This window comes from Lepidochelys kempii, chromosome 16 (genome assembly GCF_965140265.1).
Source record: "Lepidochelys kempii isolate rLepKem1 chromosome 16, rLepKem1.hap2, whole genome shotgun sequence".
NCBI lineage: Eukaryota > Metazoa > Chordata > Testudines > Cheloniidae > Lepidochelys > Lepidochelys kempii.
In genome coordinates, this window is record NC_133271.1 from 8,599,531 (window position 1) to 8,615,874 (window position 16,344).

At 47.7% G+C, this 16,344-nt stretch overlaps 1 protein-coding gene across 5 annotated transcripts in view; it reads left to right on the top strand.

The window, feature by feature from the left end:
• The window catches only part of LOC140899145 (discoidin domain-containing receptor 2-like), a 158,714-nt gene that overhangs the window by 123,785 nt on the left and 18,585 nt on the right, over nucleotides 1-16,344 (top strand). For all 5 annotated transcript variants that reach the window (XR_012155234.1, XR_012155235.1, XM_073314065.1 and 2 more), the window contains exons 12-14: nucleotides 2,114-2,358; nucleotides 11,938-12,059; nucleotides 14,342-14,539. Coding sequence is in view for 3 of the 5 variants with exons in the window: in XM_073314065.1 (XP_073170166.1) it covers nucleotides 2,114-2,358; nucleotides 11,938-12,059; nucleotides 14,342-14,539 (565 nt within the window). In the remaining 2 variants the exon portion in view is untranslated. The remainder of the gene's footprint in view (nucleotides 1-2,113; nucleotides 2,359-11,937; nucleotides 12,060-14,341; nucleotides 14,540-16,344) is intronic.

A 16,344-nucleotide genomic window follows, 5' to 3' on the forward strand; every position in this document is an offset into this window, starting at 1 on the left:
AGGAGGCTGTTGTCCATATTATTCCTGCCTCCTTCACAGCAGAAGCTGGAAGGAATGTCGTGAAGAAAGTCAGGGGCTTCAAGCTATAGGTGTCTCAAGTTGGGCCTCCAGTCATTGAAGCACCCAAAAGGCGTGGACATCTTTGTAAAATTTGGCCTAAATCTCTCTGGGCCTCAGTCCCCATCTGTAAAGTGGGGTTACAGTCCCTTTCCTGTCTCTCAGGTGAGTTGCGAAGATCAAGTCATTAATGTCTGTGAGGTTCATATGCTACAGTGATGAGCATCACAGCAACTCCCAGGAGGACATGAATTCTTCCCTATTCAGTGTAGGGTGAGCAGTAAATAAGGCAAGAGGCAGTGGATTGAATATTCAGGGGGAAAGGAGGCTACCTCATACCCTGAACACCATCCGTCCTGTGCACTTAATGAGGCAGAAGCCACATGGTAAGAACAGTATGTGTTACTGTAACTCAAGGCTGTATGGCAAAGGTGTCCAACCTGGAGCCCAGGGGATCTTGTGGCCCTCAGGGCTCTTGGCTGTGGCCTCGAGGGTAACTGCGTTAAGATGAAGGTTTGTATTTGTATTTGATTACATGTTGCTCGGGGGGTGGGGGGGAGCAGCCCCCATTCCTGGAAGAGGAGGGGAGCAGGTAGTGAGAGAGCAGAGGGTTGGAGCCACATCACCTTCATGGTGCATGGGAAGGGAGGGGAGGGAGAATCTTTGACTCTTTCCAGCAGACAGTTCTGGCAGTGCAGCTGGATTGACATTGCTGGGTTCCTATTAGCAATGAGGGTGCCAGGAAGCCACAGTAGCCTTGTGCCTAGAACCCAGCGGGGTCACCCCAAGCCAGTTGGACGTGTTCCGTTCACTGAGAAGCAGCAAAGAGGATGCCAGGGGAACTGACAGGCGTGTGATGAGGCTGTGAAAGTTGTGAACATTATTAAAGGTGAGCCCAATGGACTGTTTGATGTGAAGAAATGAGCATTTGGCATCGGCAGCTTCTCCACAGTGATGTTCCCTGGCGTTCATGTGGGGATGTTCTCAATCATGTGCTGGAGCTCAGAGAAGAGGCAAAGATTTTCCTGGCTGACCACTTAATGACTAAGTGTTTGACTTTGCAACCTGAGCAGCATTCTTTTCACACAGCGGGGTTTGTATGAAACGTCATCGTAGAAGTAGAAAATTAGAAATAATTAGAAAAGGGACCTATGCAGGCTCTATGACCCCTGCCATAAATTACTGACCCAAATGAGATTGCCCACAGAACACCCGGCTGATTTCTCTCAGAGATACCCCTCTGCAGCAGCCCACGTAAACAGCCATGTCCCTCAGCGTGCCCACAAGGTCAATAGACCTGGGTTATTTCAGTCTAGGGGGAAGCCTTTTCCAGAGCTGAGAGCCCCTCACTGAGGATGCAGTGCTGCCAGCCCCCATCTCTTTTAAATGGAGGGGGAGCAGCTCGAGTGCCCCCATGGATCGCAGCTGTGACAGGCTGGCACGAGGGGAGGTGGTTCCTCAAGTAGGGGATTTGTAGATCAAAAGCAGTGGCTTAAATTCAATCCAGAAGCCAATAGGAAGCCAGTGCAGACCATGGAGCTCCTGCTGGGGACTTGTGCTCTTCCTGAGAAACACCATTTACTAGGCATTCTGCACCAGAGCAATTTCCTGTTCTGAGCTGACGTGCAGCCCCCTGTGGTATGCATCGCAGTGATCTGACCTTGAGATGGGGAAAGGTGGGGGAGCTCCAAGCTGCTTCCCCAGTACTGCCTTCCCAAAAGTCATTACCTAGGAACACTCAGATGCCCTGTATCACATACGGGGCTGTCTAGGTGAGAGTATGGTCTCTGGTTGTGGCATGAGTGGGTCGATAGCCATTTAACACAATCAGGACACTCCACAAACATTTGTTCAGGGGGACAGATGTTTGCAGTTTACCGGGGTGGATCCTAGTTACAACAGGAGCAAAATCTCCATGCAGGCCCAAGCAGCAGCACTGGGGCTGAGATGAGCCACCCACGGTTCCTATGCAGGATCAGGCCTGGCTGCAACCCGGCCACCGTGATTTGGAGAAGGCAGGTGTGCTTGACTAACCATGTCTTTGGTTTTCCCTCAGCGTGCAGTGGTGACTACGCTGAGCCCGACCTCACCAAGTCCACCCCACACCAGGGCTTCCAGAACAACGTGCCTCATTACGCGGAGACCGACATTGTCAGCCTGCAGGGCGTGACGGGCAATAACATGTACGCCGTGCCCGCCCTCACGGTCGATTCGCTCACCAAGAAGGACATCTCCGTGGGCGAGTTCCCCCGGCAGCAGCTGCGACTCAAGGAGAAGCTGGGAGAAGGGCAGTTCGGAGAGGTACAGGCATCTTTCCGCCCCCTCGGCAGCAGAATGGGGGCACATGCCCCAGTACAATGGCCCTGGCACAGCCTGCTTGCTCAGCTCCCTGCCTGCAGTGTCCATGCTGGACCACCTTCTGCAGCGTGGGTGCTGCAGCAGAGCTCACATACTTGCAGCTGGCTTTCTGGGGGGTCTGCACATTCCCTCCTGGCCCCTGCCCTGAGCCAGAGTGCCGGCAGTGGAGACAGACCACCAGCACTGAGAGACCCTGACCTCACTGCATTCTGCCTCCTCTGGTTTGAGTCAGGAACCTTGGCCAGCCTGGCCTTAGCTCCCAGGAGTTTGCTGACTTTCCCCACTAGCCGTGCTCTCCCATAGCTCCCCTTGCCCTGTCCACTGAAATCCTCTGCAGGCTCTCACTTCTCCTTCACTTTCCCTGCCTCCTTCCCATCTCATTCTCACACTGTCACCATCTCCGCAACCCTCCTGTCCTCCCCCTCCCCTGCTCCCGCCAGCTCTACCTTCTCCTGTTGCCACCCTTCCCAACCCCCCGCTTGCCACCACAAATCCAACACTCACCTCCACTGTCTCCCTCTTTCTGGCCACAGCTACCCCCGCCCTGGCACTGCCCTGAGCCGCAGCCTTTCTGTCTCTGGTGCCCCTCTTCACAGCCAGCACAGCTCTACCGTCACTGCCCCGCCAATCACACACTGTTACCACTCTCCCCTTCTCCTGGGCTCTCGGGAATACTTGTTCAGTGGTGAAAACTCACTGCCGGCCACAGTCTCTCTCTGCGTCGCCTGACTCTCACTGCCCTCCCACCTCTCCTCCTGCTGCCTGCCCCTGGGTCACCCTCCAGAGAGCATGGTGAGGCAGTAGCCTTCTTCTCTCCCGATCCTGCTGCTTCCAGCCCTCCTGCCTCCTCTTCCCACTCGTTCTCTTCCAGTCCACAGTACTCCGTCCGACTCTCTTCTCCCCCCAACCATGTTGCTGTGGACTGCCTGACTTCCCCCTCCACCTTTGGCTCTTAGGGCTTTCTGTCTTCCTCTCACCACAATCCCGCTCCCTCATTCTCAGTGACTTCGGAATCCTGCCTGGTTCTCCATCTCATCCCCTCCTGACTCATTGGACCTGCTCTCCCTTTAACTAGACTGTCTTTGAGCAAGGTGATTTTGGCCTCCTGCTTCAGGAGCTGTCACCAGAGAATGCAACAGAGATCAGGCACCATTGTGCCCATTCTACTCTCTCTCTCTCTCTCTCCAGATACATAGCGAGAGACTTCCCTGCCATCCAACCTCACTGTCTGGTGCAAAGCGTGGGTGGGGGACTTGTGATGTGGGAGCTGGAACAAATACAAATAATAGAAATGCAACAGTAAAATATTAACACAACATTCACTTCTCAATACAATGATTTGCAATATAAAATCTTTCAGCAGTGACTCCAGGTACACTAACTTTTACATGCAGAGGTATGTTCTTTTCTCCTTCGCATGGTTAGAACACACAGGGTGCAGACCCAAAGCACACATCTCTTTCACTGTAGCGATCAGGGTAATTAGGAAAGGGGGACATGGAGGGGAAGCATGCTGTCATTCTCTATATGGACCAGCCCATACAGGCTCACCCACCACTCATGCTGTCAGTGGGTTAAACAAACGGATATGAGACATCGGGGGAGCGCTGAACACTGGGATTCCTGGTTGGTCTCTCTGGATCTAGGAGCAGAACATGGTTCAGTGGCTACAGGCAGCATAGCCAACTGTTGATTTTCAATAACTTTTGGAACACTGGGATAGTTCCAGAAGATGGGTAGAAAGCTAATGTTGTGCCAATATTTAAAAAGAGTAAATGGGATGACCCAGGTAAATATAAGCCTGTCAGTGTGGCATTGATCTAGGCCAAGATAATGGAGTGGCTGATATAAGACTTGATTGATAAAGAATAAAGGTGGGTAATATAATTAATGCCAATCAACATGGGTTTATGGAAAATAGATCCTGTCAAACTAACTTGATTTTTTTATGAGCTTATCAGTTTGGTTGGTAAAGGTAATAGGGTTTATGCAATATACTTAGATTTCTGTTAAGGCATCTGACTTGGTACCATGCAACATTTTGATTAAAAAAGCTAGAATGATACAAAATTAACATGGCACACATGAGATAGATTAAAAACTGGCTAGCTGATAGGTCTCAAAATGTAACTGTAAATGGGATATCATCACTGAGCAGCTGTGTTTCAAGTGAGGTCCCACAGGAATCAGTTCTTTGCCCTGTGCTATTTAACATCTTTATCAATGACTTGGAAGAAAACATTAAATTGTCATGCATAAAGTTTGCAGACACCACAAAGATTGGGGGAGTGGTAAATGATGAAGATAGGTCACTGATTCAGAGTGATCTGGATCACTTGATAAGCTGGGAACAAGCAAATAATATGTGTTTTAGTATGCTAAATATATACATCGAGGAACAAAGAATGTAGGCCATACTTACATGATGGGGGACTCTCTTCTGGGAAGCAGGGACTGTGAAAAAGTCTTGGGGGTTGACATCATGGTGGATAATCAGCTGAATGTGAGCTCCCAGTACGACTTTGACCAAAAGGGCTACTGTGATTGATCCTTGAATGCATAAACAATGGAATCTGAGGTGGGAGTAGAGAGGTTATTGTACCTCTGTATTTGGCACTGGTGTGACCTAGTTTTGATGTCACAATACAAAAATCATAGAAGGGACCTCGAAAGGTCATTTAGTCCAGCACCCTGTGCTGAAGCAATGACTAAGTAAACTTAGACCATCCCTAAAACAAAGGTCTGTCTTACCTGTTCTTAAACTCCAATGGTGGGGATTCCATAACCTCCCTTCCAAGTGCTTAACTATTCTTGTAGTTTGAACGTTTTTCCTAATATCTAACCTGAATCTCCCTTGCTGCAGATTAAACCACTTACTTCTTGCCCTACCTTCAGTGGACATGGCAATTGATTGTTCTCCATCCTCTTTATAACAGTTCTAAACATTTTGAAGACTGTTATTGGGTTCCCCCCTCTGTCTTCTTTTCTCAAGACTAAACATGCCCAGTTTTTTAACCTTTCCTCATAGGTCAGGTTTTCTAAACCTTTGGACATTTTTCTCTCTCGCCTCTGGACTCTCTCCAATCTGTCCACATCTTTCGTAAAGTGTGGCGCCCAGAGCTGGACACAGTACTCTATTTGAGGCCTCACTAGTGCTGAGTAGAGTGGGACGATTATCTTTTGTGTCTTACATACGACACTCCTGTTAATGCATCTCAGAATGATATTAGCCTTTGCAATTGCATCACATTCATAGAATCATAGAATATCAGGGTTGGAAGGGACCTCAGGAGGTCATCTAGTCCAACCCCCTGTTCAAAGCAGGACCAATCTCCAATTTTTGCCCCAGATCTCTAAGTGGCCCCCTCAAGGATTGAACTCACAACCCTGGGTTTAGCAGGCCAATGCTCAAACCACTGAGCTATCCCTTCCCCCATTGTTGGCTCATATTCAATTTACGGTCGACTATAACCCCCGCATCCTTTTCAGCAGTACTGCCAACTGGCCAGTTATTCCCCCATTTTGTAGTTGTGCATTTAATTTTTCCTTCCTAGGTGTAGTGTTTCGCACTTATCTTTATGGAATTCGATCGTTTTGATTTCGGACCAATTCTCCAATTTGTCAAAGTTGTTTTGAATTCTAATCCTGTCCTCAAAAGTTCTCCCAACCCTTCCACAGATTTTATAAGCATACTCTCCACTCCACTATGCAAGTCATTAATGGAAATATTGAACAGTACCCAACACAGGACAGATTCCTGCAGAACCCCACTAGATACACCTTCCTACTTTGACAGCAAACCATTAATAACTATTCTGGGAGTACAGTCTTTAACCAGTTATGTACCAGTTATGTAGGAATTTCATCTAGACCACATTTCTCTAGTTTGCTTATAAGAATGTCATGTGGGGACTGTGTCAAAAGCATTACTGAAATCAAGAGAGGTAACATCTACAGCTTCCCCCCATTCAGTAGGCCAGTAAACCTGTCAAGAAAGGAAATTAGACTATGTCTATACTATGGACATTACAGCTGTGCCGCTGTAAGGTCTCCCGTGTAGCTGCTCTTTGCCAGCAGGCGAGAGCTCTCCCACCAGGCTCATTAAACCACCCCCAATGAGCGGTGTGAGCTCTGTTGATGGGAGAGCCTCTCATGCCAACATAGCGCTGTCCACACCAGCACTTTTGTCAGTGAACTTTATGTCAGTCAGGGAGGTGTTTTTTTCACACTCCTGACTGACAAAAGTTTTACCAACAAAAGTGCTAGTGTAGACAAAGCCTTAGGTTAGTTAGACTACTTGGATTTGTAAAGAACAAATCATGCCAATCACTTATTACCATGTTATCCTCTAGGTGCGTACAAATTAATTGATTAATAATTTGTTCCAGGATCTTTCCAGGTATTGAAATTAGGCTGTCTGGGCTATAATTCCTTAGGTTCTCTTAGTTCCTCTTTTTAAAGATAGGTACTATGTTTGCCTTTCTCTAGCCCTCGAGGCTCTTACCTTCCTCCATGAGTTCTCCAGGATAATCACTAATTGTTCCCTGAATGCTTCAGCTAGCTCCTTAAGTAGTACCCGAGAGAGAATTTCAGCAGATCCTGCCAACTTCAATACATCAAACTTATCTAAATATTCTTTAACCTGTTCTTTCCCTATTTTGGCTTGCATTCCTCCCCCTTTGTTGTTCATATTAATGTGTTAATTATCTGGTTACCATAAACCTTTTTAGTGAAGAATGAAACAAAATAGACATTAAACATCTCAGCCTTTTTGATGCCATCAGTTGTTCACTCTCCTTCCCTGCTAAGTAGATGACCAACATTTTCCTTATTCTTCCTCTTGCTCCTAATACACATAGGGTCTCTTCTTACTGCCTTTTATGGCCTTTGCTTAGTGTAGCTCATTTCGTGCCTTAGTGTTTCCTGTTTTGTCCCTACACGCTTGTGCTATTCTTTTGTATTCATCCTTATCAATTTGTCCATGTTTCCACTTTTTGTAGGATTTCTTTTTGATTTTCAGGTCATTAAAGAACTCTTGATAGAGTCATATTGGCATCTCACTATTCTTCCTATCTTTCCTTCGCATCAGGATAGTTTGCTGTTGTGTCTTTAATATTGTCCCTTTGAGAAATTGTCAGCTCTCCTGAACTCCTGTTTCCCTTTGATTTTGATAAGAAGGATGTTGATAAATTGGAGAGGGTTCAGAGAAGAACCACAAGAATGATTTTTAAAAAGATACCTTAGTTGGGGATTGGTCCTGCTTTGAGCAGGGGGTGGGACTAGATGACCTCCTGAGGTCCCTTCCAACCCTGATATTCTATGATTCTATGATAGCGATAGACTCAATGTGAGACCCTGCAGGGCTGGAACTTGCAACCATGTGGGTTCTGTGCTGCTGACACCTCCTCATCACCCCTGGCCACTGGAGGACCCTGTGATTCTAGGTTCAGCAGGAAGTACCACCCAGCAGGGCCTGGGTGGCTGCCCCTCATAGCTCACTGATTGGCTGATACCACCATATAAACCATGAAGCCATGTTTGACCAACAATAGTGACCGCCTCCATGCTCCAGACCCTGCTTGCGATAGACCCTAGACTCGGACTTCTGACCTTGGTTTGTCCTCAACTGCGCTTTACGATTACTGTCTGTAACCTGGCTCCTGGCCCTGATCTCATGGTAACTGGACCCTGCGTGCCTCCTGATGCTTGACTCTGTTTGCCTTCTGGCCTGTCTCAGACTCTGACCTCCTGATAACTTGATCCTGCTTGCCTCTTGATGCCTGACTCTCAAGCTGCCCTCTGTGCGATCTCAGACTCTAACCTCCTGGTATCTGACCCAGCCTGACTCCTGCTTGGACCACTAGGTCAGACCGCCCACGACCCTCTCGTGACAGTTTGCTCAGACCACCTTTGGCCCTCCCCCAAATCCATCCATTCCCTCCACAAATGATGGAAGGCGTTGGCCGCCCTCCAACCTGCAGCTTTCCCAGGGCTTGGGGCCTGCAGGACCCATCTGCCGGCAGAGAACCTCTTACTACAGACCCATGCTACGCACTGTGTACTCAAATGATAGACCCTGCATGAGCAATTAGTCCGGTTGCAGGCTCAGGTGGCACAGCTCACTGCCAAAGCACAGACCTTACCTGAGCAGCTAGCATGCTCACAGGGAGAACAACAGAGCTACGAGCCTGGACAGACCATGCATCACCTGAGCCAGCCCCCATAGTGCCACTGCCCGAACAGTTCGACAGGTATTGCTGGAAATATGGGGGGTTCCTGAAGCTATGCAGGCTGCTCTTTCTGCTGTGCCCCCACACGTCTCCCACAGACCAGATTAAGGTGCAGCTAATAGTCAGCCTGTTCTCTGACAAAGGGCTTGCTTGAACCCCACGCTGTTGGAGCAGAACAGTCCAGTGGTCTCTGACTGGGATGCCTTCCTGCAAGCCGACGTGACCATCTCTGATGACCCACATTGCATCTGCTCTGCAGAGGCTGCCCTCCAGAATCTTTGACATGGACGAGGGCCAGCTACCTCCTACACTGCTCATTTCCAACGGCTTGTGGCTGATGTTGAATGGAATGAGGCACCACCCGAGCTCTATGATTCAGAACCACTCCCCCGCCCTCAAGTAGAACCTGGAACTCTGGTGTCTCCCGGCGTTTCCAGTTGCTGCTGGGGTTGGAGGTCTTGGGGCAGGTGCAGCAGATCCCCCCCACAGTTAGCAGCAATAGACTCCGTGGCTGCCGCCAACTTTGTAGCTGCTGAGGCAGCCAAAACCCTCCAGATCCCTCTCCAGCCGAAACCCACACTGGACCTGGGGGAGAGGATCGATGGATCACTTCTCTCGTCGGGACCGGTGACTCAGGAGACCTGTCCCATTAGGAGCCGAAGTGGAAGGGCACCAAGAATTAATATGCTTCAATGTGGTCCGCTCTCTAGTCTTCCTCATCATTCTTGGCATTCCTAGGTTGGAGCAGCAGGACCCGTGTATTTCCTGGTGGTGGAGGAGCAGTAGTTTTCCCTCCAAATACTGTCACAAAGTGTGCCTCTGACAAAGCAGCCAGCCCCCAAGTGACCCATTCCCAGGGCCCAGGATGGGAGGAGAACCTCGGAAGCGGAACCCCAGACGGCAGGCGGCCAGCCACTCGGGAGTAGCTCCAGGCCAGAACCTCAGCCTTCGTGCCAAGTACCATGACTACCTGGATGCATTCAAAAAGAAAAATGCTGACTCACTAGCCCCATACAGAGACTACAGCTGCCCAGCAGACCTACACCCCAGGGCAAAGGTGTCCTACAAACAGACTCCATGTCTGAACCAGAGCTGGAGGCGTGACATGGGTTTATTCAGGAAAACCTTGCCAAGGGCTTCATTCGGCGATCTACCTCTCCAGCGGGGACACCATTCCTCTTTGTGAAGAAGGAGGATGGGTCACTACGCCTCTGCATAGATTGGGGGGCGGGGGCAAACTGCGGCTCGCGAGTCACATGCAGCTCTTTTACTGTTAAAGTGTGGGTCACAGAGCCCCCTTCTCCCCCCACATTCTCCACCTACTAGACTGGGCTGGGGGGAAGCTCAGGACCTCTGTCTTGCAGCAGGGTGGTGGGGTAGGGGCCTCCGCCTATCGGGAGGGGGTCTCAGGGCTTTAGCCCCGTGGGAGATGCCTGATGGGGCTCAGGCCTTCAGCCCCCACCCCAGTCTGGTAGGTGGAGAATGGGGGGCTATGGAGGGGGCTCCACGAGCCGCACTTTAAAGGTACAAGAGCCGCATGTGGCTCGTGAGCCACAGTTTGGTCTAGAGTCTCGACTTACCTCACAAGATAAACTTCCTTAGACAGGAGGGTATCTCACCCAAAGTTCTCCAACCAGCATGTAACAACCTGGCTGGCTGTGATCCTTTTTTCATGAAGCAAACACACTGTCAGCTTACTTCCTCAGTGAAGGATTCGGAGAGAGTCCCTGTATCTACAGGTATAGTCCAGAACTCCATTGTTTTCACCTATAGACAGGATTCCCTCCTCTTGATTTATTTCTTCCTGTAAATTCCCTCAGTGAATGTTTCACAATCCCTTCACTAGCATTCGGCTTAGACTGCAAATGAGCATCCATTGTGAACTGTACAATACTCAATTTACATAGAGACAGACTGCTAGATGAACATCTTGTGACTGAAAGAAAATTGTTTATCAGCTTCTGGGGATTGGCCCCAACTCACAGACCTTCAGAACAAAATTTTCAGTGTAGATGCATAACTCCTCACATATTATCCATACGTACAGCTTGCAATGACTATGGAGACCAGTGTAAGAATAGAGACCACGCACGATGCTCTTTGGCAAAATAGTACATAGAGACCAGGCCAAGGGGAATCCATGTAACCCTTATGCACCCCTGTGTCCTCTGCCAGTGGGCACCTAGAGGTCCCCAGGTCACACCTGGCTTAACACATAGAGATGCAGGATATGTTAGAGGACACTGGCTATCTGTGGCTTGCAAAATGGACCCTTAGAGAGACAAGGTGGGTGAGGTAATATCTTTTATTAGAAGTTGGTCCAATAAAAGATATTACACCTCACCCACCTTGTCTCTAATATCCTGGGACTGACATGGCTACCACCACACTGCCTACAGAAATGGATCCTGGTCCTTTGTGGCTATTGAAGGGACATTTTGGAGTTCATCACTGGTGGAACTTATTAATGCAACACAGGGAGGACCTTGTTCAAGAAGCCATTATCTTATGCTAATCACCTCGCCAATACCACAGTGATTCGAATCTTTGCTTATTTCAAAATGTTTGCAGAAGGTGATGGTCAAACAATGGATTTTCTGGATCACTCCAAATGGTTTTCAGGATTGGGTGTGAAATGGAGTCTCTTTGGCCAGTGAATGCCTTTTATTGCAGCAGCAGTGAAGTGCTTCTATGATTGTCTTGGCCATTTGCTACAATGATCCGGAGAGCTGGATGAGTTCTGCAAGAAAACACTCGTAAATATTAGAATATGAAATGACCACCTTTGTGCCCTTTGTTACCATTAATGAGCATTCCCACACTTGAGCTTGGATTTGCAGGAATGTTTGGGGCGTAGCTGTACTTTACTCAGTCCCTGTAGTCACATGCAGACAAGGGTATTGCTATTTGTTATTTCTTTGTTTAAAGTTTCAGGTATTCGGTTCAGGAGTAGAAACCATACCATGTGACGTAAGTAGATGAGCAATCAAATATCATGAATACTCAATAGTTGAAGTGAACAGTTAACAAATAAGCCATAGGATGAAAGTAGTTCACATAAGCTCTTCAACAAATACTTACAAATAACAAATCTGTTCACAGAAGCTAGGGGCAGTTTTTCAACTTTTTCTGTTCAGAAACAAAAAAAGACTAAACTCACTGAATAATTTACTTTCATGGGATAATTCAATCAATTCTAACCATAATGATTATCCATAACGTGGTGTGTTTTTCCCTCTTCTTCCCTGACTTTACCACATGTTCATGGCTGACCCTGCACTCCCTTTTCCAGGTGCACCTGTGTGAAGCAGATGGCCTGTTGGAATTTTTGGGACTCTCGTCTATGGAACTCACCAACCAACCGGTTCTAGTGGCAGTGAAAATGCTAAGATCCAATGTCAACAAAACAGCCAGGTAACCACATGACACTATGCAACAGCTTTAATCTGAGTATGAAGCCTGATTCTGCTCTGAGACTAGTTTTACACAGGTTAGCTTCACTGACTTCAGTGGAGCTACTCCAGATTTACACTTGTGTAAGTGAGAGGCGAGTCAGCCCTTGGTGTGTGCATATATGAGCAGTTAGTGCATAAGTGGGTATTTGAACAGAGATAATGGAAGTCAGTGGAATATCAGTTTTATCCTGGCTGCTGAGTGGAGCTCATGAGCAGAGACCTATCATCCATTCTTGATGGACAAGTGTGATTAATAATGATATATTTTATTATATCACTCCCCCTATCCAGCAGGCACTAGTGGACTTATCCACTAATGCTGTGCACACAGAGATAGGTGAACAAGTCCAGTTCATCCAGGAAAGGGTCACAAAGACACCGAGTGGGAGCAGTACTTTGGAAAGGATGTGATCGTGTGCGTTATAAGGAATGACATGAAAACAACAAGGTTGGCCAGTTTCACAGAAGGCTGGACATTTATGTAGAGAATGGGAACATCCACAGTGACCTTACACTGGATAAAAGCCCTCCAGAATTTATATGGGCATGAGCCAACTTCCAGCTCTTGCGGATTAGAAGGAAACGCTTCCAGAGAGCAGGTTTCCCATCATGGCCAGCACTTTGGTTTCTTACCCTTTTCTGTGGTACTAGCCACTGTCAGTGACAGAATACTAGACTGCTGGCCCCATGGGCTGATCCAGTTCCTCGGAGAAACCATAGAAATACAGACATGTTGATAGAAAAATGACCTGATCATATACTACAGTGATGGACGCAGGATTGACAGATGTATAGAAACTGTCACTTCCCGCATAGTGCTATTACATCATCCTTTATCCCTGAGACTTTGACATCACCACATCTGGAACAGCCTCTCCACCTTCTCCCCCACCACTCCCTTCTACCTTCAGAAAACCCTCTGGGGCCTGGCCCAGCCACAGGCTCCCTCCCTGCAGAGCCTGTGTGGCTAAGCCCTGCACTCTGGGGTTGTTTCTGTGCTGCAGCTGTAGGTGCAAAAGGGATTTCAAGAGGGTGCACTCTGGTTACAAAGCAGAATAAAGGGAAATCAGTGGGAGAATAATTTAGGGAGAAAAAGACAGGCAACTCTTCTGGGAGACTTCAGAAAAACTCCCATTCCTCGTATTCAGAGCCTCTCTATTTCCCCTTCGCTCCTCCCAGATGCCTCAAGAAAAGGAAAGAGGACAGTGTTCAAGAAATCAGACTTATGTGTTAGGGGGCTTATTCCTTCACTCACTTACTTCCCTGGTCCTTCTCGCATGAACAGAAAGCAACAATACCCGAAGTCCAAAGGTGCAAACAATTCCATGTTTATTGGGGTGAACTTCCAGCAAGCATGATTCCAGTTTCCTTCCTCAGTGTCCCCCTTCCCAGCTCTGACACCACAGAGCCTTACACCTGTATCCCTGTTCCCATTCTTGCCCTTAGCCAAACATGATTCCAATTTCCTTACCCCCATTCCCTGTTCCCATTTCCCTCTTTAGCCAAACATGATTCCAATTTCCCCATCCCCCCCCCACCCACTCACTTCCTGATTGACTGCAGACTATATAGTAAAACTTGAGTTCTGCTTAGCTATACCTTAACCAAACATTTTCCTGAAATTGAACTAACCAATCCTAACATATTGTAACATGATTATGTAACCAATTATATCCCACCACCTTAATTAGTTTACACCCAGCAAAATTAATTATACAGCAGACAGAAACAATCACAGAACCAGACAGAGATTATACAGACAAACAATAGCAAAGTGGGAACTATAATGACAAAACAATACAGAAGTGAGGATTTCACATCCCAGCTATTGATAAGTGAGTTCTTGCCAGACGGGATGCTATCAAACAAAGTTTCCTTTTACATTTTCTAGGCACTTCCCTTTCTCTGGAGGTGACGGGCATCATCAGGACAGGATTGTATCGTAACAGCCCAATAGCACCTTCTTTCAATGTGACTAGGTTGGAATGTGAGGCTGTTGCCGGTCCCTTCCCAGCTTATGGCTGCCTCTGCTGCTTAGCCAGAGGCCTTAGCCTAAGCACAGGGCCTCAGACTGTCACAGTGAGAGAAGGCTCTTACACCGGCAGACGGTGATTTTGATTCTTTCTTTTATACCTCTATAACTAGCCAAGTGATAAGAATACACCTAAATTCTTACAGTATAGGCCTTTACCGACAGGCCTGAATATCTATATCCTAACATTATGACTTTCTCTTTTTAAGAAATGATTTCCTAAAGGAGATCAAGATCATGTCCCGGCTGAAGGACCCAAATATCATCCGGCTGCTGGGAGTGTGTGTGCGTGATGACCCTCTGTGCATGATAACAGAGTATATGGAGAACGGAGACCTCAACCAGTTCCTGTCACAGCGGGAGATCTGCAGTAAATTCACCATTTCAAACAACATTCCATGCGTCAGGTAAGAGGAGAAGTCGCAGGTTCTAATGCAACAGTTTCAGTGCCCTGAACTTAAAGTACATTAATATTAAAAACAAGCTGAATTGTGAACCAGTTACGGATGCTACACGTGTAACATACCACGAGTACTGCACACCACAGACTAAACACCACAACGTTACTTTTGCCTGCCACAGGATTCCAGCTTCTGTCAGTCCCTTTACCAAGCCACTCTCTCCTCACAGCAAACTACTCCGATGCTTCCCCAGGGTACCCAAGGTTGTGAAGCTTCTTGCTACCACCTGTCTGTGCCATTGTGTGTCAGCCTCCTGACTCCACCAGCCTCTGGCAACACAAGCACTGCCTGCCAGTCCTCTGCCAGCCTCATTGTCTCTGTTCAGATTACCAACAGTTCCTCTGGAGAGTTCCTCTGGAGTGCCCAGCCGCTGTTCCACTCAACACTCACAGAACTCTCAGGGCAAGTCTACACTTAAACCCGCCAACCTAGCACTGTCTACACCGGGCGTTAGGTCAGTATAACAACATCGCTCAGGGATGTGGATGTTTCACACCCCGAGCCACACAGTTATACCAATATAGGTCTGACGTGTAGATTAGATCTCAGATTCTCTACTCCCAAAGGAGGAGCACACACCAACGCACCAGTTTCATCTCAGGATTACTACTCTGCTTAACACAGAACACTTCGCTATAGTTATAGTGAAAACAAGGAGAAGTCTGTTACCAAAGAACAGAGATTCAAATGACAGTAAGTAAGAACACTGGAAACAAATGGTAACAAACTCATAAGCTGCTTTCTAGAGCCTAAACTTAACTCACAAGACATTCCCCTGTCTCCTACATAGTAGCTTACCCCAAGTCATTGCCCCAGCGTTTTCAGCCAGGAGGGCTGAGACCTTCCTTTCCTAAGATCAAGCCTGCTGGCAGCTTGTCTTCCCAGACAGAGGGATGAAATCATCCCCTCTCCACTTATTTTTTGCAGTTACAGACTGTGGTCCCTTACCACAGGAGGTTCCCTCTAAAGAGATTTATTCTGGGGCTGGGGGCGGGGGGGGTTGTCTTTGTAAATCCTCAGGCCTGCACCTGGCCCAGGCAGCAAACATAGCCAGTCTCCAGGTAGGGCCAATGTTTTTTATACTAACTGAGTTGGCACAATGGCATACAATACACAATGGTCTGCTCGAGAAATAAGTGTTTGCTACCCCCCACTGCCTAGGATCACCTTCTAGTGACCTGTCTTAACTTACATGCTTTAAAAACACAATTTTCAGTAATCATACATAAACTCCTTACACGTTATCTGCACCGACATTTCACGACGGTCACGATGATGTGTGTGACGCAGGCATTCAGTAGAGACCTTACATAACCTCTTTTGGTGAACCCGGACGATCCCTTTAAGCCCATATGTCTCTGTGCCCTCTGCCAGTTGGCACCAGTTGGTTTCTGGGGCACAACTATAATATCTAATATCCACAGTTGCGGACAGTACTGGTAGCAGTGATAAAGTGGATGCCTATGGGTGGACAGCTAGAGAGTATGTACTGGTCGGTGGCTTTATTCCCTTGCATTTGTGTGTTTGTGCCAAGTATGTTGTGGGTGTGACGACCCAAACTGCTTCACATACAGTTTTGTGTATTCATTTCCTGTTTTTTCTAAATGTTTAAGTGAGGGGAGTTGAGGAGAGTGTTGGGGTTTGGGGGCAAACTAGGGAGGATGGCTTCCAGAGTTTGCATACAGCACTAGTGCCGGGACTGAGAGAGAAGATTTCATCTGCCCGCTTGAGAGAGAAGAGTTAATTCATCA